Source organism: Pavona decussata, unplaced genomic scaffold (assembly GCF_977016875.1).
Source record: "Pavona decussata unplaced genomic scaffold, jaPavDecu1.1 SCAFFOLD_96, whole genome shotgun sequence".
Taxonomy (NCBI): Eukaryota; Metazoa; Cnidaria; class Anthozoa; order Scleractinia; family Agariciidae; genus Pavona; species Pavona decussata.
Genome location: NW_028145513.1, coordinates 720475 through 747500, shown reverse-complemented (window position 1 = coordinate 747500; position 27026 = coordinate 720475). Strand labels below are relative to the sequence as shown.

Here is a 27026-nt window from a genome sequence, read left to right as displayed (position 1 = left end):
GCCAGAAATTACACATGTTCTTTTGTTTTCTGTTTCCGGTAAGCGACCACCCAACATAATCACGTATGATCGCTTGTAAATTATTACTCAAAAGTGACAAAAGTTCAATTTTGATGACACTTCCCCGGACTGCTGAAAAATAACGACAGTTTACAGACAAAGAAGAGGAACAAAAAACGTTGACATCAGACCGATCGAAAATATCACTTTTCTTTTGTCTTTTGACATTTATCTCTAAAATCTCCACACTTAAGGTCACTTTAGGATACTTAAAGGATGTAGAATATACTTTTATAGCAAAATTTGCATTTGAAAAAAGTTACCCATCCGGAAAACAATTCTTTGGATCCACTAGCTTGAAGGAAAATTTCAACAAACAAGTTCGCTTCATTTCTCATGATTGTTTTCTTCTTAGTAAACTAAAAGTTTCAATAATTGTGTACTCTCATTTTACACGTATATTAAAATTCACAACGAAATCAGTTCATTCTTCAATATTTGTGTAACATATTAAATAAACATTTGGGCAGTCTAACTGACGTTGTTAGCTGTGCAAGATAAAATAATATTTTAAAAATCATACTAGGAGCCCACCTGATCATACTGTGAAATAAAGCCGAAAAACTGGAAATAATGATATAAAAAAGAAATGAAAGTCAATGGTCCCATTTCATGGTTGAATGTCCTTTATTGGATTTAACACATGCGGCCTCAGTAAACAACAAAGTAAACATTTTGCAACGCGAAAAAGAAACGAATGGATCTAAAGCAGACGAACTTGGAAAACGAGTTTCGAAGGCATCCTTGCCTTTGGCCTTTTAACTTAAACTGATGGAAAGAAATTTTTAAGAGAAAAGGTTTTAAAGGGGTACGTATAACAGTGGTAAAATGCTTTTTTTATCTTGGGAAGATCCGTCACCATGTGTTATTGGTTGGCCTGTGATGGATAGCACAAAAACTGACGGATAAAGCGACGCCAGGAGCAAAGCATTTTAACGCGGTGGACTTAAGAGTTCCCACCGAGGAAGTCCTTCATAACCATAACCGGTAAGATATAACGGCTGATTTTTTCCCAACGAGACAGATGCTTTGGCGTCTGTATGTTATAATATAGACCAATATATATAGGCGGAAAGGAAATCGCCCCGCGCGTGTGAACAAAATTATTTTAACCTGATTATTCACTTGCCAGTTACACGTAAGTTTCCTATCAATCCCGCCTCGGTACAGTGTTTTAAATTCTAGTATCTATTCAGCTTTGATCTCGGTTGCTCCCCTCGATCCAACGTTTCTAAGTCAATGAGGAATTTCCGAGAAGTAGAAATGCCGCTTAATTTAATAATTGATCGTGACAATTAAATGTCAAAATTTTATCCTTACGTGATAAATTTCTGTCAAAACTCAATTCAACAAATTCTTCAAACTCAGCTACATTCATCATTGCTATTCAACTGAAAGACACGGCTTCTTTTAGAAGTCAATCACTGGCAATCACTAAAAATGTTAAACAAAATGATTCGAGCAGGCCTTGACAGCCGTTACATGTTTACCGAAACACTATTGTTGCAGTAGAATGATCTTGCGTTACTTTAAAGATTATCTAACACAAATTAAACAAGAAATCTCATTCAGTTCTCATGTAAACAATAACCCTGTGGTTTTTGTTTGTGCATTGTAAAAAGGAACTTTATCGTCAAAGAGGATCAAGACTTCGGTATTGTGAAAAAAAGCCAGTTGAATATTGTCTATCATATGCCCTTATAAATGTGAGCCAGTAGCTGAGTAAAATGCCAGAGCGAGGAACAGGGACGAATTGCGTCAAAAACGGTCAATTTAATCGTTTTGATAGAACAATAGTTTTTTAAGCCGCAAGAAGATCACATTGCTTAAAAAAATGTTTGTGGGAAGAAAACAAACTTACAAAATTGCCAGAGGGAAGTTTCTTATTCCCTCCTCCCTTCGAGAAAACAATGATCTGTCCCGTATTAACTGAACAAATTTTAAATAAATTATCAAGCAAATTGCGGAGCTAATTAGGCCTAATTCCGACCAATTGCTGATCAACCCTTTCTTCCAAATGTGGTAACATATTACTCGGCTAGTCTTAAAAAGAAAAAAATACGAAAAATCCGTTGAAGGTAAGGTTTTTACTTTGCCGCCGGAGAGCTCAAAGCTGTTAGGTTTTTTTTTTTGTGAGTATGTGACTTTATTGAATCATTTTTAATTATAAAATGATTTAGTCAACTCGGCGCAGACTCACAGCTTTGAGCCCTCAAATTAAAAATACTTTATCTTTTACTAAACTTTTCTTATTTTTTTGCTTTTGACTGCGGTTAAGATAAAATTAAATACCGCCAGTACAGTTTTGGATGTTGTTGAGAAGTCATGTACTTGTATTTATCGTCAAAACGTACTCAGCAAGACACGAAAAATGCGTAACAGACTTAAACGCCGCGGATACGCAGCAAGCAGATTCGCTTCGTTCTCGCTTTCCTAGATAAGTCGAGAAAGAGGAAGGTCTTAACTAACAGACACTCGGCAGATCCACGGCAGTTTAGAGCGATTGCCAAACAAAAATAAGAAATAACCTCAATGGATTTGGTTGTCTTTATCTATTCGACGAATTTATATTCGATTCCGCTCATTTTGACAATGTTCTGATGGCATCTAATTTGTAATTGACCGAACGTTTCTTGAAGAGAGATCATCTGCTCAGTGAGCAAAAACAGGCAGATCCTTTTGTTTATTTTATTGCTTTCAGAAGTGATTTACATTTCTACTGAAATGTTACCAAACATGATACGTAATTCTACAATTCGCCTGTCTTGAGTGCACTAGAGTTTTCTATTTTAAAGCTTTATAATGAAGTCTCAGAGATTTGCGGTACAAGTGGTGAGCGCTTCTAAGGAAAATCGTTAAGTCGGCTAATTAATCGAACTAAAACTTCAAGTGAAATAGTTCATCCACAGCGGCTTATGCTATTTTGTCTGGAACGCTGTCAAATATTCCCGTGTCATTGAAATATTTAGTTAGGTTCAAGGTACAAATTGCAAATGTTTTCCTCTGTTCTAACGGTAGAGGCTTCCTTTAAGACGAGAAAAGTCTTGTAAGGGAAAAAGTAAACAAGAACTTCTGACTATTCTTTTATTAGTAGGATGAGCAGTGTTTAGAAACAGTTGTGAATCTATCCTCCGAGCGCTCACGATGTTTTCGTCCGCCATCCAAGTTTGTTTTTCGCTGTTGGTGCTAATTTTATGGACCGTCAGCCCAGCTAAATCAGGCAACAGTAGCAATGGGTCCGCTTCCCAGACTAACAGTAAATGTCAAAATCTCATTTACAACACTTTCAGCGCGGGGCCCAACAAAGAGGTGAAGAAACTCTTGCAAGAAATGAAACTACAACTTTCGGATCTCCAGAAAAAACTAGAGGCACTCACAGGGAACAAAACCGGTAAAGGTGACTGAAACGGTCGTTGATGTCCGAATAAAAGCGATTTTAAAATGTTACAAAATTTCTTGAGGTTTTGACAACTAACTACAGAGATTTTGAAGAGAAAAAAACAAACTCAACGATTTTTTTTTCTGGAGCTTTCCGCGCACAGGAATGCCGCTTGTTTTTATGATATTATTCATTTTGAACTTCACAACTTCAATTGACTTTATTCCTTGATGATAATGTAACCTATTTATAAATCGAAACGTTGAATCGCTTTAATTTGTATTTCTAAATAAATTGACTTAAAAAATCCGGGATAAAAATGCAATGGCCTGTCAAAAGAATCGGTTACAAAAAGTTTTTTTTATTTTTCATTAAAACGAGTATCGAGCGCTTCTCAGTGAAGAGATGTAGCTTTCTTATTATACGTTTTCACTGATGAGTTAACTTCATCTTGTAATTGTTTTTATATGCAAGTTTAGGAAGCTATATTATTTACAATTCACGGTTGATCAACTTTGATTGTTACCATCTCGTGTTAACTAATAATTTGTTTTGCTTTCCTTATGGTTTTCAGATCACAAGAAGAACTGTGCCGAGCTGTACAAATCCGGAAGGAAGATCAGTGGTGTTTATACAATCGATCCTGATGGTTCAGGCCCGTTTGATGTGTTCTGTGACCAAACAACAGCCGGTGGGGGGTGGACAGTGTTCCAGAAGAGACTGGACGGCTCGGTTAATTTCTACCGCGGTTGGAACGACTACAAACTAGGCTTTGGTAACCTGAATGGCGAGTTTTGGCTGGGACTGGACAAGATAAACCGGCTGACTAGAAGCGCACGAAACAGACTTCGTGTGGATCTGGAAGACACAAAAGGGAAGACTGTCTATGCCGAATATGATCACTTTGCTGTTACAAGCGAGAGATCTAAGTATCAGTTGAGTATTGGAACTTACTCGGGTAAGCACTCTTTTAAAGCAAACGCGTCCCTTGTCGTCCCAAGGGGGACCCTTCGTCTCCTCCTTCGAGAAAGGAGGAGAAGCGACTTTGCGAATGCGGTCAAAACAACACAGCGCTATCCAGAAGTGGCCGATGTCTTCAGATCAGTAGTCAATAAAAATTTGAACCGTTTGAGAGCCACGCTAAAACACTTTTCAGGATATCAGCATTCACGATAATCAATATGGGTTTCTGTGGTTGTTTATCTTCTTGGAACTCAATGTAAAATGTAAAATTTTATTTTAGGAACTGCTGGAGATTCCCTTTCTGGTCATCGTGGCTACGCATTTTCAACCAAAGATCGGGACAATGACAGCTGGTCGAGCGGTAACTGTGCCGTGTCCCACAAAGGAGCCTGGTGGTTCACTGCCTGTCACCCTTCCAATCTAAACGGCTTGTATCATCATGGCAAGCACTCATCATACGCTGACGGTGTCAACTGGTATCATTGGAAAGGATATCACTACTCTGCGAAGAGAGCTGAGATGAAGATCAGACCAGAGAAGTTTTAAGCTTCTTTCTTTACATCTTCATAACCACCTCTGGTTCCAAGGAGCTCTTCAGCATATTATCACAAAACAGAGCGGAAATCATTTCTGTTTCATTGTTGTAATGGGTATTTTTTGGGTGAATAAAGCTGAGTATCTGAAAACTTAACTTCTCTGTTCCGAGTCTTCTTTCGTTTTTATCTCTTCCCCAGTTTTTTTGGGTGTATTTTATCGCTTCCCCCCCCCCCCCCCCCCTTTTTTGAATTACAGATTTATAGTTACAAAAACACTAATACAAATACAAATACAATATACTAAATACATTTTCAACTGAGAAAAACACTTCAAAGTAAAGACAAGGAAATAGAAACAACAACTTAAGTACACGAAATAAGTAAGGATAGACAGCTATTCAAGGTGATATGAGTTGAAGTAAAGGATCCACTTACTGTAGTGAAAGGAGAGTTTGTCTTTTCCCCTACGTAGCAATATAAGGTTCGATTTCATAAGCCAATGTTTTTGATCGTTTGCACAAGAAATCCCGCAGACATGACAAAAACTTTTCATTTAATTTACAAAGATAAAGAAGATGTTTGCATTCCAGAATTACATAATTTGTCAAAGTGTGAAATAATTGAATATCATATTTTTCCGAAAAGAACATTCTTTATTTCAAGTGGCCTGGTCCAGAGCAGTTTGTTACTGTGAAATATACCTTCGAGCTGAAGATCTCACTTTAGCAGTTGTTTTATGCAACTCGTACACGAACTTTCCACTCTCATCCTTTCCTACCATCTGTTTTTCCATAACCATTTCATTTTTTCAAAAATTATAGTTTGAAACTTGTTTATTCTTTAATGCTTCTTTTCTAGAAAAACAAAAAACATTCTTTCACAGGTTGTAGATTACATACTAACACACTGTTTTCGTGTTAATTATTTGACCAAACCATGGATCAAAACTAATTGAGACATCATTTCGTTGTTGGCTGTCTTTGCCGTGTGAAATCTTTCCTTTAGTACTCTCTCTCGCGTTCTTAACAACTTTATACAACAGGAGAAATTAAAACCCAAATGGGCAACTCGCTGGTGGTAAAAACCGTCAGTGCCCGTCACTCCCCTGAGGATCAAACCACCAACTAGTATGCAGCAATGAAAATAACCTAAATTGAAAATTCCTTAAAACAATAAACTACAAGAGCTGCAAAGTCAGCATAATAATCAAGCAGTTCTTGGAGCACGTTCTAGTGAGCTCTGAATAAGATTGCAAGGTCAGCAAGCGGCTGTTGAGGTGCTTACTCGGTATCATCAGGGTTTTTCATTGTTGTAGTGTTTGTGAAATGATGAAAGATTAGAAAAAAATTGTTTTTGATCATGTAGACAAACTATAAACAGCTTCGTATACTAAGTTGTTGAGCAATACTTTTATGCTAGCTCTGACGTCATAGTGGTAAGCATGGCAACAGTCAGCCTTGAGAAAGGACCTTTAAATTTCAGTTTTTGCAAATTATCTCAAAAACTAAGTCACTGACCTACCGTTTTTATTGCTTGGTGGGAAAGCTCTCTAAATTATTTAATTGCTTTGGTAATATTACAAAAAGTTATCCAGGAGATCCTGTGTTATTTCATAAAAGTCATTTTCTCATCTACAGAAAATTCTACTGCGTAACTTTCTTCCAAAGGTTGAATGTGGTATGCATGCAACAATCAAGAACCCCTTTCGAGTCTCCTTGAAAACCATTCATACTGATTTCATTGAATTGCATTGGCATCGTTACTGCGTATAATTAGTTATGTCATAAGGGCGGACGTTGCTAACATGGTCTGTTTTCTTCTTCGTCGACAGCATGCCAACCTTTTGCAAATGCAAGTGCAGTTAATTCCATTTAACCTCTCCGCTTGGATGCTGTCGATAAGTGGCAAGTGCACTTGAAGTGCTTAGAGTGATTATATGAAGCAGATACCAGCCTTTTATGCACGGGATACTTTGTTGTACAATGTGCCATAGTTTTTTGGAATAAGCCGTGTGCTGTTGTAGATAACTCGTCTCCTCCTGAGTCTGTAAGGATCCGGGCGGCTTTTACACCCACCACTATGCGTAAAATGGGCCAAAGATCGATTTAGTATGTACCTCCTTGGGGCACCACGATTCACCATATATTTTTACGGCGCACAAACCAGTTTTACCATTGTTTAACAAACATACGGCAAAGCTTCCACCACGAATCGGAAAGTGGGTTATGGACATGCAGAATGTAGACTTTGAAATGAAATATGAGCTCGGAAAGGATGAGGCTTATCCTCTAGATTTCTTGTTCAGATACCCACTATCTTTCATGGGAAACAATGACACTGAGAAAGTTTTGAAAACAACTATTCTGCCCGAACATGCAGTTGTACTGGATAGGATTAACGAAGAAACACGGCAAGATGGAACTTTGCACAAATTGAGCCAGACCATTAGAAGAGTGGGAAAGCTGCCAGAAGGGATGTTGACTTGGCACCATTCTATCCTCTGAAAGAAGAGCTCTGTCAGGCACAAGGTCTTAGATTCCGTATGGAAAGGATTGTCCCACCAACAAGCTTGCAGCAAAAAGTTATTACGACAGCTCACCAGTTGGGACACCTGGGGACGACAAAGACAAAACAAATGGCTTCGTGCAAAGTATTGGTTTCCTGGTATGAACATTATAATTGACCAAACAATAGGACACTGTTTTGATTATCAAGTTGCAACCGTAGACCACAGGAACCACCTATCAAACCATCCATTATTGCCGAAGGACCATGGGAACAAGTCTCAGTTGATTTTGGTGGACCCTATCCCGATCAGTTGGACATTATAACCTAGTACTTATTGACCAGAAAACCCGTTATCCAGAGGTAGAACTTGTATCCTCAACAGGATTCAAACAGACTAAAGAAAAGCAGAAGATGTTTGCTCGCCATGGCATCCGGAGACGAGTATTGTTAGACAATGGACCTCCGTTTAGCTCAAAAGCATATTCGGACTTGGCGGAGGACGAAGGATTTCAACATCATCGAGTTACACCTGGACATCCCAGAGCGAATATGCAAGTTTGTAGAGAAATATTTATGTAAGTTGTCAAGAAAACAGAGCAAATTGCCCATCTGCAAGAGAAATCAGGACCTGAGAGGAACATGGCCTATCCAGGACATGTTGATAACGTACAGAAATACACCACACCCAGCAACCGGCGTTTCACCTTATCAAGACTGACATGATGTACAGACCTATCAGAACCAAGCTTGGTCATAAGGACAATTCGGAAAAAACCTTCTTTAACGTATTATCACATGAACAATTGCATGCAGAGAGTACTTTTAGAACAGTTAGAGAACTAGGATTACGGGAAGACAATAGGCACAGTAAGGACACTTGATAACAAATGACTATTAAGATGGGAACATGTTTTCCAATATAAGGATGAAACGGCTATCCCTAAAATGAATAGGAGATGTTATATCCTGAGTGTGTTTACATGGAGTGTTTAGATCATTTCGGATTATATGAAGCAGATACAACCCTTTATACACGGGATACTTTGTTGTAAAATGTGCCATCGTTTTTTGGAATAAGCCGTGTGCTGTTGTAGATAACTCGTCTCTTCATGAATCTATAATTGAGTCTATAAGGATCCGGGCGGCTTTTACACCCACCACTCGCGGGCGATACTGAGAACTCGCACGCAAGTAACGTTTTGGGTCGATACTGCTTCATACTGTGCTTCCCTACCAAGAAATTCATCTTTAATTGCCGATTATGCCTGATGCATTTTATGTTTATCGTTTTTCTATGTTATGTTCCGCTTTAATTTGTCTATGTACCTTCTGTTACCATCAGACATGGCGATAACTCATCAAATAAACTCATTTCTGAGAGCGAATAGGTGAGTTCACACTAGGCACCTCAAGTGCAATTGAAGGGTACTTTTTTGAGTGTGAACTGGTCTCGTTTCACTTGGCTGATCACACTTACTGTGCCTACGAAACGCCAAAACTTCGAAGAGCCGAAGTGAGGTCTCAAGTGAGGTCCAAACCTTCCTTACGCACTTATCCAATCAGAACATGGCAAACCAATTACTTGATTGTCAATTTTTCATTCCTCACCCATGAATATTCTGATGGCCATGGCGACCCTGATGGCGGAGTTTTGGCGGCAAGCGCTCGTGGGTTTTTTGCACAATACGTAGCCCAAACATGGCGTTCTTTAGAACTATATAAATTCCTAGCAGGATGAGGACGACTCCGTCGACTACAAATTGATGTAAGTATTTCTTAAACTTTTATAACTCGAAAACGTAGCATACGCTCCACTATGAAGACACCAATAACAAGATTTTCCTTTCGCTGAAATAACATCAATGCAGGATTGCGAACAAATCCGCTGACAGTTGACAGTGCAACGCCATCTTCTCGTCTTTACGGTGGTGATACGTTGTGGATTCCTCAAAGAATTACTTCTTCGCCGACAGCATGCCAACCTTTTACAAATGCAAGTGCAGTTTATTCTTTTCATCCTCTCCACTTGGATGCTGCCGATAAGTGGCAAGTGCACTTGAAGTGCCTAGAGTGAACCCTTTGTTTTAATATTGCATAAACCTAAGGCCCCGTTTATATGGAGAAAAGCTTAGTTGTCCCGGGAAAGAGGGTCACCCTCCCAGCCGAGTCAACTTCAGCGAGCGTTTATATGAGAAAAAAATTGACCCCTTTGCCCAAGCCAACAGCGCTCACGCATGCTCTGATTTTCTCACCTTGACGGAGTTGACCCGGCTAGGTGAGCCAAAGTGTCTATATGGAGAAAAGTTGGCCCGGCTAGGACAGTAGGAGGGTGACCCTACCATCGCAAAAGGGTGACCCGGCTAGGCGAGTCACTTTTTGTAGTATTATTGTTCAGCAATTAGCTCAAAGCATGAAAACAAAGCAATTAATTGACAGGATCCCTTTACGGCTGAATGCGGCTAAATGTAAATATAGTGAAGCGACGGATTCATTGAAGCGATGCTGAGAAGCAAAAGCAATTTTAACTGACTTAAATTTATCAACAGCACAAAACACTAGAAACTTGATGTCAATACTAAACTCTCCGTTTTACTATTTGTTATCAGTTACTTAGAATCAGAGTTTTGTCAGTTAACTTAAATGACAGTTATTCACTTTTTGCACTTTATGATATGTAACGGAAGCCTTGAGTGAATTAATCAGTATGAATCGAGCTGAATCTAGTCAACAGTGATGTTTCAATTTCACTGTAAAAATGCTTGAGGTCTGAGAATATAGTTACAACAAACAACGTCGACATTTGACCGACCGAAAAAGGAATCAATTTTCTTTTGTCATTTGACATTTTATCCCTTAAGTCTCCACAATACAGGTCACTATAAGGATAGTTAAAGGATGTAGAATGTACTTTCAGATCTAGTAATATAAAGGATTTGAAATGGACATTCAACCATGAAGTGGGATCATTGACTTTCATTTCTTTTTTATATCATTATTTCCAGTTTTTCGGCTTTATTTCACAATATGATCAGGTGGGCTCCTGCTATTATTTCAGTTTTAAAATATTGTTTTATCTTGCACAGCCAAAGACGTCAGTTAGACGGCCCAACTGTTTATTTATGATATGTTACCGGCAAAAATTGTAGCCCGATTAATAAGTAATTAAATTTCGTTGTGAGTTTTAATTCGTGTATAAACAGAATGAGCGTAAACTGAGCTTTTGAAACTTCTAGATAACATTAGAAAAAACAATCGGTACAACATAATGAAGTGAACATGTTCGTTGAAATTTGCCTTCGAATCAGTGGCTTCAAAACATTTTTTCCCTGCTGTTGGGTAACTGATTTCGCCGAATTCTCAAATGCAAATTTTGCCAGAATACATGCAGTCTCGGTAAACTGAAAGTAAACATTTTAAAACGCGAAAAAGAAACGAATGAACCTGCAGCAGACGAACTTTGAAAACGAGTTTCGAAGTCATCCTTACCTTTTTAACTTAAACTAATGGAGAAAAATTCTTGCTATGGTTTTTTTAAGGGATGTGTATAGTAGTGACAAAATGGACCGTTTTTATGTGTTGGGAAGATTCGTCAGCATGTGCTTTTAGTCGCCTGTCGTGGATACTCAGCACAAAAACCGAAAGATAAAGACGGTCGTTCGTTTTGTGTAGTTTTCGTTTAATGAAAATAACGCCTGATTTTTAAAACATTGACAATTTGATATCAATATAAAGTAGGTGAATTAATAACTTGTGTTTTTGTTTGCGCTAGGGATAAAAAAATCTTTCGCTCGATAGCGAACTCTCGGTTCGGTCCCTTGCAAAGAGATTATCCTTACAAGCAATTTTAATAAACTTCAACCCTTAGATGAAGAAAGGGACCGGATATCAGGGGATGAAATCACTCCGTGATAAGGCTCTTCCGGTTAACCTTGCTCTGTATTAATTAGAGTCAGTTAGTCTATGCGCGCTAATATTCTCGTTCATTTTTCTTTTTCATCTTCGTCTTTTCTACCCATTCCACCAGCCATAAGGTATAATTAGGTAAAACTTTATTTGACGTCGAAAAGTGGGGAGTGATTCTTTTAAAAACCACAGAGAAAAGCATCATGCTAAAGAATAATAGTTATCGAGCCAATTTCATTTCAGTCCGCCTTACGTGGAAATTTAGTCAATTAAATTCAAGGTACAAAGTGCAAAACTCTCCTAACGCGAAAAGTCTCGTGAAAAATTAATGTAAGCCTACGTCATTCCCGCTTGATCGGTGTGGGTAAAACACTGTGTCAGCAGCAACAGTGGCCTCATTAAGACACTCGCTCACATGCTCACGATGTTTTTTGCTATCTCAGGTTGTTTTTCGTTGTTGGTTTTGATTGTATCGACCTTCAGCCCAGCTACAAACGGCGCTAAATGTGATTGCAACACTGTGTTCAACCTTGTGAAAGGCATGAAAATGCAGCTCACAGACATTCAGAAAAAATTGGAAAGTAGTAATCAAGGTGAGAAATTGTATTTATTTGCCATTTCACTTGTGAACAGGAAGTTCAATGCTGCTGATGATTTTCAGAGAACAATTCAAGAGATAATTCAGATCAAATTCGATGTTTGTCTTCCTTTTTTTTCAGTCTACAAGAACTGTGCTGAGCTGTACAAATCCGGCAGAAAGATCAGTGGTGTTTATACAATCGATCCTGATGGTTCAGGCTCGTTTGATGTGTTCTGTGACCAAACAACAGCCGGTGGGGGATGGACAGTGTTCCAGAAGAGACTGGACGGCTCGGTTAACTTCTACCGCGGTTGGAACGACTACAAACTGGGCTTTGGTAACCTGAATGGCGAGTTTTGGCTGGGACTGGACAAGATAAACCGGCTGACTAAAAGCGCACGAAACAGACTTCGTGTGGATCTGGAAGACACAAAAGGAAAGACTGCCTATGCTGAGTACGATCACTTTGCTGTTACAGGCGAGAGATCAAAGTATCAGCTGAGTCTTGGAACTTACTCGGGTGAGCACTCTTTTAAAGTAAACGCGTCCGCCTCCTCGTCCCGAGGGTCCCTTCACCTCCTCCTTCGAGAAAGGAGGAGAAGCGACTGTACGAATGAGGTTAAAACAAAACAGCACTATGCAGAAGTAGCCTGTGTCTTCAGATCAGTGATCAATAAAAATTTGAGCCGTTTGAGAGCCACGCTAAAACACTTTTCAGGATCTCAGCATTCACGATAATCAATATGGGTTTCTATGGTTGTTTATCTTCTTGGACTGAACTGAATGTAAAATGTAAATTTTCTTTTAGGAACTGCTGGAGATTCCCTTTCTTATCATCGTGGCCGCGCATTTACAACCAAAGATCGGGATAATGACAGCTGGTCGTATAACTGTGCCTTGCGAAACAAAGGAGCCTGGTGGTACGGTATGTGTCACTCTTCCAATCTGAACGGCTTATATCATCATGGATACCACTCATCAGATTCTGACGGTGTCAACTGGAATCGCTGGAAAGGACATCACTACTCCGCGAAGAGAGCTGAGATGAAGATCAGACCAGAGAAGTTTTAAACTTGTCTTTGCATTTTTATAACCAGCTCTGGTTCCAAAGAGCTCTTCAGTATATAATCACTAAACAGAGCGGGAATCATTTCTGTTTCGTTATTGTAATGGGTATTTTTGGTGAATAAAACTGGGCATCTGAAAACTTAACTTCTCTGTTTAGTCTTCTTTCGTTTTTATCTGTCTTTTTCTTTTAACTTTTTTAACAGGTTTATAATTAAAAGAAACACTAATACAAAATTTACAAGAAAACCCCATAAAAGAAAAAAAAAAAAAAGACTACAAACAGCAAATTAAGTATGGACAACAGCTATTCAAGGTGACAAGTTGGAGTAAACGACCCCACCTATTGTAGTGAAGGAGAGTTTGTCTCTTCCCCTCGCAATATAATATTCGATTTTATAGGCCAGTCCTTTTGATCGTTGACAAATCAAATCTCCGCGTAGACAAAGGTTTGTCATTTACTTTACAATGATAAAGAAGATGTTTGCTTTCCAGGATTACATAATTTGTCAAAGCGTGAAACCAGTTTATTACCGAATACGCCTTCGGGCAGAATCCGTCTTTACTAGTTATGTCTGATGTTAAGTTTTATGCAACTCGTACGTACTCATCTTTCCTACCGTCCATTTTTCTTTACGAGAAAAAAAAAGATTCTTTCACAGATGTGGACTACGTAATGACACACTGTTTTCGTGTTAATTATTTGACCAAATCATGGATCGAATGTAATTCAAAGATCATTTTGTTGATGGCTGTCCTTCCTGCGTCAATTTTTTCCTCACAAACCAACACCTCCCAACTTATTTCATCCAGAATATGACATCAAAAGTTTATTAGTAGTACATGTAAGACTACACTAAGTATCACACTCATTAAAGAAAGCCTTTTTTTAGGTAAATGACAAAACCTTTAAAATTATTTCAGTAGGGACAACAATGATATTTTGAAAACTATCTGCAGAAGGGATTTCCATTATCTGTCGAAATTTTGAAACTTTTTGTGAGGAACAACAACATCCTGTCAAAATTCAACAACATTTTACAGCATGGATGGATCAATTTTCAGCCATTCTCTGCATGTACCTTCCTCCACAGGAAGGAATGAAAAACAGATTCAATAATATTAACTGGAAATTATAATTAAGCTTGCATGCAGTGACAGGGAAAACCCTTTGATAACCATGTCAGTGTTTTGGGGCAAGCATGATTTCTAAGGGTAGCTATGGGCAGTGAGAGCCAAATCAAATGGCAAAGCATTTTTCAGTACAAAAGTTTCAGAACCTTTGGGTATACCCCACAAGTTTGCCTATCAACACAATATACAGGGGACATGACCATGCAAGTGATTCAAATAGCATTTAATAATTCAATTTAGTAGCCTGTTAAGTGTCAGTGCCAACTAATAACTACTCTCCACTGAGACCCCAAATGAAATGCACACCCTGGGTGGTAAATCAAATCTCTACAGTAGATGCTTAGTACCCTTTCTATGAGTTTGGTACCTTGTTGAAGTGGCAGCTTCACCACAAAATAAAATGACGAAAGGTGGAAATGGATACATTTTTTGAGAATGATCAGTGTTATTCAGTCAGCGACACAAGCAATTACCCAGAAAAAAAGAAATCTTAGTTTTTTCTATTAAAAATTTCAAAGTCTTACAACAGAAGTTTTCAAGTTTAGGAATTTTACTTGTCTGACTGACATTAAAATATGACATGTCATGAAATCTTTCAAGTTGTTTTTGAAGCTGCTTTAAAGCGGCTTGGTCAGAATTCATCCATCTGCTATTCATGTGTTTCTCCTAAAGAGAACAAACTGATCATGACTTATTTGAAGTGTCCTGTCCCAGTTTATATGTTCTCTGCCACTTTGCTGACAAGAATGAAGCTGACGCATTCCTGCTCATCAACACAGGGATCCTACAACACAAATGTAGAAAATCGTTTAATTTAATTAAGGGTGTGCTGAAAGAGGGGATCGAGTAAAGCTAATTTTGTTTTGTCAAGTGCTTGAAATACCAAGCTGGTAGCTGGTATATGGAAATGAATGCACAAAGTGCAATTATAGTGTTAACAAGCTGTTTTCAGCTAATACTCGGGCCATATTTGACTCCGTGGTGCGTAAGCCTACAATCCTTTAGCAGTGATAAGGTCTGATAACCTCCAGCATCGCTAACTCCCCCAAATAGATAGATACAGAGATAAGAGAGGAAATAAGTAACCACCAGATAGAATTGCATTTCTTGCAGTCAGAATGAAATACAGGGGAAAACAACATTTGTCATACGAATGCTTTTTATAATTCCGGGGCTTTAATCCTTACATTTTCACCTTTCGTTTAGAGACAGAAAGCATTTGTACGGTCCTAACTGATGTATGTGACGCCGGGTCAATGACGGATCGTAATTTCCGGTATAATCTAGAGTAACGTTACGCATCACGCGTACGTTATCCTTGTACGTTTTTCAGTGTCTCGCTGTTTATATTTTTAAATGAAATTCAGGGGAAAGCATTTGTTATTCACCTTTCATTTGAAGAAAGAAACCGTTTCTACATGATTGTTTTTTCTATAGTAAACGTGAGACATATTTATTTATCTTGGCCTGCGGGGTCATAGACTGATTTGCCAAAACTGACCTTGAGGAACTAAAAAAAAAGCTAAGTAAATAAAAAACGATAAAAACCTTTCAAATTTTTAAAGTGCTAGTAATGAAAAGGTGAAATGTGAATGGTTGAAAAACTTAGAAAGTTAAAAGATGCACAAACGACACTATAAAAATAGACATATAAACAGATTAAGTTTCTTCGCGTCTGTTCATCGCATAAAGTTTAAGAGTCTTTGCCTTGGAAATAGAAAATGCCTCTCTAGGTAAGCGAATGCCGTTTCTGTTAAAGTTGATAAATTCTAGAGGAATAAGTCTTATTTTTAGTCATTTGTGTCTTGCATCTGCCATCCTGTATGTGACACGTCATGTGGTGAACTTCAGACTCGGCGCCTCACGGCGGGGATGTACAATCTGCGAGCGAGCGAGGCATGCGAGGGAGAGGTGTGAGGCACTCAGGTTAGCCTAAAAAACACTCCGGTTAGCCCAAAGAGCACTCCAGTTAGCCTAAAAAGCACTCAGGTTATCTTAAGTAGCTCCCCGGTTAGCTTAACGGTTAGCAGTTTATGTTGGGGTTGTTCATGCCTTGCATGCCTCGCATGCCTCGCTCGCTCGCATATTGTATACACTCCTCACGGCCCGAGTACAAAGAACGCGACCGAGAATTTAAAGAATTTTATAACGTGACGAAAACTTAGCTCGTGCCAGCCGAGTACAAAAAACGAGACCGAGAACAATAACTCGTCGCCCGAAGTCTTATCTCTCGGCCCATCGCGACCAAAAAAATAAAAAAAGAATTTGATAATGCAACCGAAACCTTCACTCGTGCCGCCTTACGGCTCGAGTAATAATTTACACAGTACATCGAGAGGTAGACTGTGCTGCGTGGCACTGATTGGCAGCAAAAGAAGAATTGGAAAATTTAGCTGGCATATACCTGCCAACTCTAATGCCAGCTCATGCTTATAGACCAATTTTTCACGCCTGGTTAAAAATTGTGAGCTTTAACTGACACACTTTTCTGAAAAATGTAAACTTAACCCAAAGTAAGAACTAAAATGTAAAATGAGTAAATCATGATGACAATACTTTCCCCAAAACCTCTGATTTTTGAAGGACCATACGGGTCATAATCATTTATTGTTGAGAACTTCAACATTATTCGGAACGTCTTTGGAATCTTCAGGTGTCTTCAGAAGTCTTTGGAAATCTTTTGAAATGGTTGCATTGTCTTCCAAAATACTAGCTCACCCAGGAGAAAAATCTCATGCCTTTGAGTAAGGAAAAGTTGGCAGGTATACTAGCAGAGCAGACTTCTTTTGTTTGCAGCTTATGTGTCATTGGCTACATGAAGATGAATGATGATGATGATAAATATAAAGATGATGATCTCTGATATAAATGCTATAAACATTTTACAACTACATGTGGTCTGTGTCTGTATTCACCTTTTTAAGCAAAGTGGATTGTAATATTCTGCATAGTCAAACCCTCATTACCAGTCTTTCCAGTAAAGACCCGTTTTCATTTTCAGAAGGACAGTCCAGTCATTTCACAACTATGGTACTCTGCACCAGCTCCCAGAAGTGAACAAACTTAATATAATTATATATAAACAACAAAATCCAAACCATATGAATGTAATGTAATGCTTACATGTACATGTACACTAAGTATATGGTACTTCACTTCATCAACACACAGAGCATACAAATTAATGCTACAATATTGCACCAGTTTTATTCAGCTCTTAATTTCTTACAAAGAGGAATATTGATACAATGTAAAGTATTCTACCTGTTTAAACTTTGCCCGCACTTTTTAAAGATTAGCAAACAGCTCTTCATTTGTGGGATCATTGAGAGGTAGTGCCATAATCATCTTCTTCAAAGTTTCCAATAATTTAATACACCTGAAAAACAAATTTCATGGGATGAAATCCACAGTGCTCAATATTTTTATCTGTAGTCACCAATCTATGTCACCAATTGATGTCAAGTTCTGAGTCAAACTATAGTACACCATTAAACTAGGTTCATGTAACAAACATCTTGCTCACTGCATGGATATAAATGTCGATGATATGTATAATTAAGTGCAAATGTTATGTTTTAAGCCTGATAATTAAATGAGAAAGGTGTATTTTAACAGTCAGTGATAGGCATATTACAAAGACAAAAAAAAGTATTCTACCGGTAAGTTCAGCAGTTTTTATCCTTTGTTCAATTTCTATTTTCCTTTGCTTTTGGATATTATGGTACTGCCATTTTAAAATATAATCGAAACCATTCAATGAATGAGGTCAAGAAATTGACATATTATAGATGATAATCATAAATAAATAAGGAATCTGTCCAAGTCTCAGGTCTGTGCAGTACTTCTTACTTGAGTTATTTGAAAAAATGTTCCACAAAAAATTTATAGAGCTCAGTGTGGAGATGCCATGTTGGTGTCCCTCTGAAGGGCACCAAAATGGTGGCCAGAAATAGGAGAAAACATCTGGAGTTCACTTTTTCTAGAAAAGAGGTTTCCAAGTTCTGCCAATTTGAACCTTTATTCAATTTCCTTAATGTTTTTGCATATGGTATTGTATGATAATGAGTATAATAATTTATTGAACAAAGAAAAACAAAAATTGAACCAAGGATAAAATTGTACTTACTGGCATTTACAATAAATTATACAGTGGAACCTCAATTTAACACATCTCTATATAACAAAGTCGAGGATAGGATGTTGCAAAACCCACATAAATCCAGCTTTTTCAGGCTCATTTTAGCCTTAGAGTGGTGGGGTATTCTGCAATTACTCCAATAACAAGAAAAATGTCACAAAAAATTAATTTTTACCTTGGTTTTGCATTAGGGCTTTCCAGCAAAATTTCAAGCCACATTGAGACAAACCCAAGATAGAATCCAACTTGAAAAAATAAAGAACTCAGTAAAGTTATAATTATGTACTAGCACATGACCCAGCAATTTGAGACTAGAAGATGCATTCATTACTGGACAAGCCTGTTAGTGGTAATAATTTTATTATAGTTTAAAATTGATCAAATCAATTATCAGGAAACTAATCAATTATAGTTGAACCTGTGAAATACAAATTCACCATAGGATGGAGCCAAGTGTCTGCGATGCATGGGGAGGTGCCTTTCTTATAGATGTTATGGTGTGACGTGTCATTTTTAAGACTTCACAGCAGCATTCAGTGTACGGTACTCTCACTGAAATTGACTCAGACTTGTATTGAAGGCAATTAGCACTTCTATAACTTGTTGTGGACATCATTGAAACATATTTGAATAGCTTATCACAACTTATTACAGACCCACAATTTATCTCATCCATGCAAATCACTGTTGTAAAACTGTAACACTCACAACACAATATTGAAAATATAAGAAGGCTGCAAATTTCTGTGACAATATTACCAGTGAACGTAGGAATTGGTGGGTAATCAGGTATCACATGCAGCAGTTATCACAAGCCTCTAACCATTTATTTTGTGTTTAATCCAAACAAACAGCTGTTTCTATATCGCCTTAGACTAATTTCTGATGAGCCGCTATTGGGTGGCCAACTCTTCTTTAAGGTTACCGTATACCTTTAGAGGCGTCTTGAGTCCAAGTGATGGAGCTCGTCCAGTTGAAACTGTAGATACCTTAATCTCTATATCAAATTAAAGCTTCTAGAGTTGGCTATCAAACTATACCAAGAGTTTTGAAATAAAATGAATTGTTGAATTTTGCCAACCTCCAAATGCGAGCGTCCGAATCACCTTTTCAAAGCTACAAGTCAAAGCGAATTTTGCTTTTTGCTAATTTAATTTGCTACTCAGTTTCCGGACCCAAAGCGCTAAAAAAAAGTGTCTGCGTTTTCCCATATTCAATTGAAGTGAAAAGTTACAGAACATTTTCGAAATAGGATTAAAAAAATTGCGGAGTGGTCGTACAAAAATCGCTCTCAGAGAAAAAATATTTCGAAAGAAAAAATTCGCAGACAAATTTTGTTGGTCATATGTTAAACTAGCTACTGTCCAAACTGGAAGGCAAACGAACAAATTCCCTATGAGTTTTAGCTCTTTAAAGTGTCCCCTTTAAGTGAAAAAAATTTATTTGAGAAAACAGCGCTAAAAATTCAACAATTCATTTTATTCCAAAATTCTTGGTATAGTTTGATAGCCACGGCCCGGTTGTTCGAAAGCTGATTAACGCTAATCCCCGATTAAAAATTAACGGAGGTTTTTATCTTGCTTATTTTAAATGTTTTCAAGAGCTAATTTTAAGCTAAAGGTAAAGAAAAGTCTTAGTCAAAACCAAAGAACAAAAATCTTTTGGAAGAATCTTTATTGATTAGTCATTAAACTTGAATCAAAGCTTATGTTAACCCAGTCCGATTAGCTTAACTGGGCTTTGAACAACTGGGCCCAGCTCTATAAGCTTTAATTTGATGAAGGGGCTGAGCTATCTACAGTTTAAACCAGACCCGCTACATCGCTTGGACGCGAGACACCTCTAAAGGTATACGGTAACCTTAAGTGACCACTTAAAAGTAATCACTTGCCATTTCGACCTCTAAGAATGGCTGCTCAAAAGGGGTTTGACTGTAATTTCATAACAAACCAGCAAGCAAACTTGATTCAATTTCAAACAAAAATATTCCCATAAATGATGTTTCAAGTTGTGTGTTTAGTTTTGAAATTGTCGGAAATAGCACATCTTCAGAAATCTGGGTGCTAGTCAGACAAAGACAAAAATCTGAAGCATTTGGGCTGGGGAACACTGGCAGGTAGGTATAATAATATAATTACAATAATTAATGGCAAACTAAAGGAATTTATCTTTTCTGAGTAAATTACATGTTGTGTGGGCTTGCAAGTTAACTGAGATAGCATGAGAAAGTTTCTTGTGGGGGAGTTCATACATGTATGTGGGCAAATTAACCCATATTTATTTCGACTCATTTTCATTGCTATAACAGTTTTACTACAAAGTTGTCTTGCTTCAATGTTTCATATATAATTTAGCTAGTAAAGATGTAATTATTTGGTGATTGTGAAGAACAATTCTCCTGCTACCAACCAGCTACTGGTCATCAACCAACAGACTACCAAAAATCACTGACTGTTGGCCAACAGTGCAGTGCATTTTTCAGTAGCCTGCGTAGCAGTCGTTTCCTATTCCTTCAAGCCAAGCGGGGCAAGCGCGCACGCGAGGGCATTGGGCAAAAAGGAGCAAAAAAGTAGGAGCGGGGGGGAGGGGCTGGGAAGGAAAGGAAACGCCTGCCGCTGAGCCCAGACATTTTACCGAACGCCGTTCGTCAGCGAACGGGAGGAAATGATGTATTACCATTGGTCAATCGTCTGTCAATCAAACTCATAGACTAAAACGACATCCGGTTAACCGTTTATCAAAGATGAAAATACTGTACTTGCCAAGGCGGAAAAGACTCTCGAGTGTCCTTTCGATTTCGAGTTGGCTTTGCCTTGGAAACGACTGAACTACTTTCGCAGGGAGATACGTTAATTCAGTTGAAACCGGAGCGAATGTCCATTAACCTCAAGCAAAATCAAGAATTCCCGGTCACGCTCAAAATATAGTTCGACATAGCTTTCATTGCGCTTTGGTTTGTTGGTAGGTATTATCGTCTCAACAAACATGGTGTCGTTCGTTTTTCAAATAACCCGCCGGAATTTTTAAAAATTTAAGAAAATTTGTTCTGTCTGTCGGCTGTCTCAAAGACACGACAATCTGAAAGCTTGTTTTATTTCACGCTACGCGAAATACAATTAATTTTATCCTGGAAACGCGAGGAAGTATTTAGCCATATGGGACAAGCTCATTCTTTCTGTAATTCCAGCAAATGAGTTGATATACTAAAACATTAGTAAAATTTGTCTTGGGTAATTTTATCTACGCTTTGTTTGAGCGACGTAAAGTGCGAGAAAATCTTCTAAAATACAGTCGACTACCGATAACTCGAACCTCGCGCTAACTCGAACCAATTTTCCTTTCCTTTCAGGTAATTTTCTTCACAATTTCACCCTCGATAACTCGAACTCCCGATAACTCGAACCTTCTTCAATTTCCCTTGAAGGTTCGAGTTATCGGGAGTCGACTGGCTGCAACTTGAAGTGAACAAGTTGCCCGCCGCGATTCTGTTTTCGCTGATTGGTTTTCATGTGACATTTGACGTGACAGTGTAGGCCCCAAGGGAGCAAAGCCATTTGGGGGCGTTCGGTAAAATGTCTGGGCTCAGCGGCAGGCGTTTCCTTTCCTTCCCCGCCCCTCCCCCCCCCGCTCCTACTTTTTTGCTCCTTTTTATCCCAATGCCCTCGCGCGCTTACCCCGCTTGGCTTGAAGGAAACGGAAACGACTGCTACGCAGGCTAATTTTTCAGTGTTTGTTGAAATTGGACTGTGTTGGAAAGTCGTGGAGAATGTTAAGCCAAATCATTGGATGTTCATTAATAACCAATTGGTAAACAGTTGGAAGCCTCTGGCCTATTGGCCAGGGTGCATTCCGTACATGTCCCACGCCAAAGATACACTGAGAGTTTTGAAGTTTTATACCAAGAGGCCGCTGATACACCCCTATGCACCTACGCAAGGTAAATGTTATGCAGACCGTCAGTAGATTCTAATATTCCTACAGAGTACACTGGGAAAAAAATCCTGGATATTTTTTATGGACAAAAACAGTTTGTTTGAATGGTGGAAGTTTTCAATAGCCTAGGTAATTTTTTATCATGCCAACACTTTTGAGATAATCAAAAGCTAGGCATTACCTGCGTTTTACACCACTTTACACCAAAGACTAGGATTGTGTGCCAGTACGCTGAGCGATTTGGAAACCGCATGCCATACCAAATACGCTGAGAGTTTTGAAGTTCTATTCCAAACTGCAGCTAAGGCACCTATGCACCTATGCAAGGTATATGTTATGCCGACTGCCAGTACATTCTAATTCCTACAGTGTACACTGGGGGGAAAATCCTGGATATTTTTACGCGTGATGCCCGGAGGGAAGCACGTGTCTTAAAATGGGCTTGATATCTTCATTGTTTTTTTTTTCTTCATGGTAGCCTGAAATCTGCATCTTTCAATTATTAACTCGTTTTACGTGTATCAAATTCAGTTTTCTCCTAAAGGGGATATTTTTGTCTGCTATTGTCCTTGTCTTTAACAAAAACGGTCCAATCAGAATGCAATATCTTAGAAACAGTTCTCCTTTTAAAAGTGGAAAATTCCATTTAAAATTGGAAGTTGAGAACTCTGCCTTATTTTGCGGAACATATAATTTCTCATCCAATCAGAAAACAAATCTTTCAATTGTGCTTGTTTGTGCGGGAGTATCCTGCATGCAAACCAGTACTAGCACGGGACATCATAGGAGAATTTGTTCTTTGATATTAGGGTTAAAGGATTAAAGGATATGTCAAAGATGTTATGTTGCTGAGGGTAAATGACCACTGATGTATCCATTACTTTGTGAAGTTTTCTATTTTACTATCTGGGTTCCTTTAGATCATCTGTTTTATTCAGAATTGAGCAACGAACTGAGCTGATAAGACACAACTGAGGCATATCACTTGAAATCTTGCATAGTAATACTTATCAACTTTAGAATAATAATAATAGTAATAGTAATAGTAATAATAATAATAATAATAATAATAATAATAATAATAATAATAATAATTATAATTGTAGGAACTAAGAGATCAAAGCAAAATTATTATTCTTTTACCTTTTCTGCCAAACGTATATTCTTCCAAAATTCCTCATGCCTTTTCCTTACTTCTTTTTCTTGGGGAATCTCAAATCGACCAACCCCTTTCCAGTTTACATTCCGCATAAATACAAGATGTTTTTCTACATTCTCTTCTTTCCTTTGCTTCAACTCATAAAAGCCATCAGCCCGTCGCTCTAGAAATTGCAACAGCACTGTGGTTTCATCCTCTCTCACCAAGCGACCAAAATACTTCAGATCTCTTCCATAACTAATAGCGACCCACTCCTGAGAACATTGAAACCAACAAAGAAAGAAAAGAAAACAGCGGTTATGAATTAAGAGATAACACGTTTTTATTGTTTTTAACTCAGTCTCGGGCTTCAACTAAGCAAATCATTAACTGTTTAAGCGTGAGCAAATGTAACCTTGAGTATTTGCAATATCGCAGTAGGAGTAAAGGATCGAAAACAACCGGAATTTTGTGTAAAGCAAGGCACTATATACCTTCCAAAACGATAAGATCACTTTATTAATGATATAGTGTTTTTCTTTTTTCTTTTCTGCAGTATAGTTTTAAGTTAGTTATCTTCCAGTGAATAATGATGCGCGGAACATTTACAGCTTCAAATGGTCTTGCTGTAACATTGTGAGTACTAAATAAAGAGAAAAAACTTTTCAGACGTTTTCTCGTTTTCCGCTTTGAACGAGCCCCCGTCCTTTTTTTCCTGACTCTGCAACTGAACGAAATAGATGTTTTTGAACAGTTATCATATCTTTCTATTGTTTTTGCGCATAGTACCTCTTAAATACTCACGTGTAAAATTGCCTAGGTTCAACCTTGAAAAGGATCAATTTTACATTCGAAAAATGTGAACACTACTAGAACATCAGTTACCATTGATTCTGTCCCCATTTGCTCTGAAGGTAGGGCAGGCTCTGCTCCCAAGTTATCTTCGTCCTGCAATAGTTTAAGAAGAGCTGTTCGAAGTGTTCTTCTTCTATTTGTTCATATTTTCGCACGCATAACTCGCTAAATTCTGACATAACTAGTTCTCCCTCCTCCGCTTCTTTTAAAAGAAACTCAGGCATATTAAGGCATGGCCAAAAGCCTTATTTGCATAAAATCAGAAAACAATCATAACATTTCGTGGATTGAACAAAGAAACGTCAAACTTGGCAGTCTTATAAAACTTGATGACCTTAACTGATTCTTGCTTCAAAGTGTGGAACATTTTGGTCACGTGACCATTAAATGACGATTAACGTCTAAAATCTTTAAAGTAAAACGGGGTATATAAAACAAACTATAATCAAACCTTTTCGGGTGTCATACTATTACACTATGGAAGTGCATTATTAATTAGCCTTGTATGGTGGTACCTGTCATTCCTATTAGAAGTTATTAAGCCATTTCTAATGTCACGTGACCTATTTCCCTTAATTGCAGGACGGCTATTTAATGTGGACACGCAAACAAGGCTAATTCATTTCTAGCCCTTGACATGTAAACGTATGACACCAAAGGAGATTTAATTCTATTTCATTTTATATACCCCATTTGGCTTAGAAGATCTTTAACAATCAACGATCATTTACAGGTCACGTGACCAAACTGCTTATCACTTTGAAGCAAAAATCACTTAAGGTCTTCAAGTTTTATTTAACTACCAAGTTTGATAGTTTTTTTGTTTCATGTACGAAATGTTTTGATTGTTTTCTATTTTTTATGCAAATTAGGCTTTTGGCCATGCCTTAATATGCCTGAGAAGCTTAAAGATTTTCTTCTCTCTAGGTATTAACTTCTGTAAGGCTGTATTTCTCAACTAACTTACTTAATACGTGTGTGCGTGTGTGTGTGTACGTGTGCGCGGTCAAAGTTAATTATCATAAGTCCATATTGTAATTCTAATATAAGATAGCTATTTTTTAAAAGTGAGGAAGCCTGACTTTATAAGCCTCATGGTTTCTTTCAGGTTTTCTCACCATTTATTTTCTTTCGTCAATTTTCATCATTTTATTATTATTTATGATTATTAAACAAAGAAATTTCATCTGAAGTTAAAGAAAAGTAGACTGCAACCAGCACATTACTAAACATGGAAGCGAAGAGTTCAGGTTTCGTAGTCGACAAAATTGGCGCCAAACGTTTTTTCATTTATCTTGATATCCGTAACGTGCTTATTGGTGTGGAGTGATGCATACAACGATAGTTCCTCCCATTGGCTGATATGTGGGATATCCTGACCTTGTAAAATATCAGGTTTCTTTGTGAACTCATGATTGGTTTGCATGCGGGATAGTCTCGCACAAACAAGCACAATTAATAATCCTTTAACCCTAATATCAAAGAACAAATTCTCCTATGATGTCCCGTGCTAGTACTGGTTTGCATGCGGGATAGTCCTGCACAAACAAGTAAAATTAAAAGATTTGTTTTCTGATTTGATGAGAAGTGATATGTTCCGCAAAATAAGGCAGAGTTCTCAACTTCCAATTTTAAATGGAATTTTCCACTTTTAAAAGGAGAACTGTTAATAAGTGTATTTCAGGCGGGATTGGACGGGAGTTAATTACTATTGTGCTCGTCATGTCCCAGTGATCTCTCAGTGGAACTGAAAAGGCTTCTTTAGTGAGGTGGCCATATTGTTGTAATGTTTTAGATTCAAATGCGCCATTTTCAAAAAGAAAATTAACCCTTTTGAAGCAGTAAATTGAAAGAATGACTTCTGACAAGTACTCGTCAGTTAAAACGGTGGGAAGGGAGAATAGCTTAAAAAATCTGTGAAGCGTACAACAGAAATAAATCATGCACAGCATCACACGTAAATGCCAGTATAGGCATCTTGTTTATGGACAAAGGCAGTTCATTTCAATGGTGGAAGTTTTCAATAGCCTAGGTAAGTTTTCATCATGCTAATGCTTATGAGGTAATCAAAAGCTAGGTATTAATCTGCGTCTTACTCCATCACATTTATTCCAATTCATGTCGCGTTCGAAAAGGCCTTTTAGAACACGAAATATATAAGCTTAATTAACGATTATAATTATGATGAAAAATTAACCAATCTGTTTCAGTCTATAACAAATATGCTTGTGTTAGTAGTAAACTGACCTCAAGTGTAGAGGAAAGTGTAGTGCTGCGTGCACTGTACGTAAACGGCTAGCTGGTAACCCACTAGTAACCGTCACCAACCCGTACCGGAGGAACACACGCATTCGTGAACAAAGATTTTAGTAAATATTTCACATAGCCACCCCTACATGTCAACAATTACTTAAAGAGTTCTATTTTATATTTAATCATCCTATCCAAGCACAAGGAAGTTGATAACCAACAATGCATGGATACAAACCTCACGACCAACTTTACAGCCTTTAAACAAACCCAATTGTCGACCCTCCTGAAAACCTTTGACTTTCCAATCCTTGTAGCCTTCCTTAAATCCTTCGTCGTAAAATCTTTAAAACGGAAGAAATATCTTTTCACTGGGATTCCAATTTTACGGAATCGGAACAATATTAAGGCACCTTTCCTCGAGAAAAACTACTGCATCAAAAGCGTCATCAATCCGTCTCCGTACGCCATCTTGGATTTGGTTACCCACGAAGCAATGCGCGGCGACACAGTTAATATCCCCCCCCCCTCCTCCCCTGAGGAAGGCCCACAAGCAACAGAGGCCAGAGGGCTGAAGCTTT

At 38.0% G+C, this 27026-nt stretch overlaps 4 protein-coding genes and 2 long non-coding RNA genes across 12 annotated transcripts in view; 3 read left to right on the top strand and 3 right to left on the bottom strand.

Annotated features, from left to right (window-relative positions):
• Positions 1-5036, top strand: part of LOC146472815 (microfibril-associated glycoprotein 4-like) — a 35938-nt gene extending 30902 nt beyond the window's left edge. For both annotated transcript variants that reach the window (XM_085119007.1, XM_085119005.1), the window contains exons 2-3: positions 4014-4397; positions 4683-5036. In XM_085119007.1, coding sequence (XP_084975133.1) covers positions 4014-4397; positions 4683-4948 — 650 coding nt within the window. In that variant the 3' untranslated portion in view covers positions 4949-5036. The remainder of the gene's footprint in view (positions 1-4013; positions 4398-4682) is intronic.
• Positions 1-27026, bottom strand: part of LOC146472802 (protein LTO1 homolog) — a 188647-nt gene that overhangs the window by 79822 nt on the left and 81799 nt on the right. For 2 of the 3 annotated variants that reach the window (XM_085119055.1, XM_085119053.1), the window contains exon 6: positions 14820-14912. The gene's annotated coding sequence lies outside the window, so the exon portion shown is untranslated. Of the gene's footprint in view, positions 1-13811; positions 14913-27026 lie in introns of those variants that run through there. The other variant, XM_085119052.1, reaches the window with a different exon arrangement.
• The window catches only part of LOC146472807 (uncharacterized), a 151299-nt gene that overhangs the window by 79822 nt on the left and 44451 nt on the right, over positions 1-27026 (bottom strand). The window contains exons 1-2 of one of the 3 annotated variants that reach the window (XR_014866497.1): positions 18445-18529; positions 17393-17507 (exon numbers count right to left, since the gene is read on the bottom strand). The exons of 1 other annotated variant lie outside the window; for it this stretch is intronic. This is a non-coding gene — a long non-coding RNA (uncharacterized LOC146472807). Of the gene's footprint in view, positions 1-17113; positions 17139-17392; positions 17508-18444; positions 18530-27026 lie in introns of those variants that run through there. One more of the 3 variants, XR_014866499.1, reaches the window with a different exon arrangement.
• LOC146472814 (ryncolin-4-like) lies at positions 11075-13141 on the top strand. 2 transcript variants are annotated; one of them, XM_085119040.1, is made up of 4 exons: positions 11075-11097; positions 11793-11942; positions 12069-12449; positions 12738-13141. In XM_085119040.1, the coding sequence occupies exons 2-4, from the start codon at positions 11891-11893 to the stop codon at positions 12998-13000; spliced, it is 696 nt and encodes a 231-aa protein (XP_084975166.1). In that variant the 5' UTR covers positions 11075-11097; positions 11793-11890; the 3' UTR covers positions 13001-13141. The 2 variants fall into 2 exon arrangements, with proteins under 2 accessions (XP_084975166.1, XP_084975165.1); XM_085119039.1 differs by lacking the exon at positions 11075-11097 and having other exon boundaries at positions 11630-11942.
• LOC146472806 (microfibril-associated glycoprotein 4-like) overlaps positions 11686-27026 on the top strand; it is a 66723-nt gene continuing 51382 nt past the window's right edge. Inside the window, exon 1 of the mRNA XM_085119033.1 lies at positions 11686-11792. Within this exon, the coding sequence (XP_084975159.1) occupies positions 11765-11792 (28 nt within the window). The 5' untranslated portion in view covers positions 11686-11764. The remainder of the gene's footprint in view (positions 11793-27026) is intronic.
• On the bottom strand, positions 23334-26916 carry LOC146472813 (uncharacterized). Its single transcript, XR_014866518.1, has 4 exons — positions 26859-26916; positions 26684-26789; positions 24226-24288; positions 23334-23615 (listed from the first exon to the last, which is right to left on the bottom strand). It is a non-coding gene; the product is annotated as an uncharacterized LOC146472813 (long non-coding RNA).

Excerpts from the sequence above, each read along its gene's own strand:
- LOC146472814 (XM_085119039.1), top strand. The coding sequence starts at position 11,765 with ATGCTCACGATGTTTTTTGCTATCTCAGGTTGTTTTTCGTTGTTGGTT. Across the intron at positions 11,943-12,068 it reads ATTGGAAAGTAGTAATCAAG|TCTACAAGAACTGTGCTGAG; the intron begins GTGAGAAATTGT and ends CTTTTTTTTCAG. Across the intron at positions 12,450-12,737 it reads GAGTCTTGGAACTTACTCGG|GAACTGCTGGAGATTCCCTT; the intron begins GTGAGCACTCTT and ends ATTTTCTTTTAG.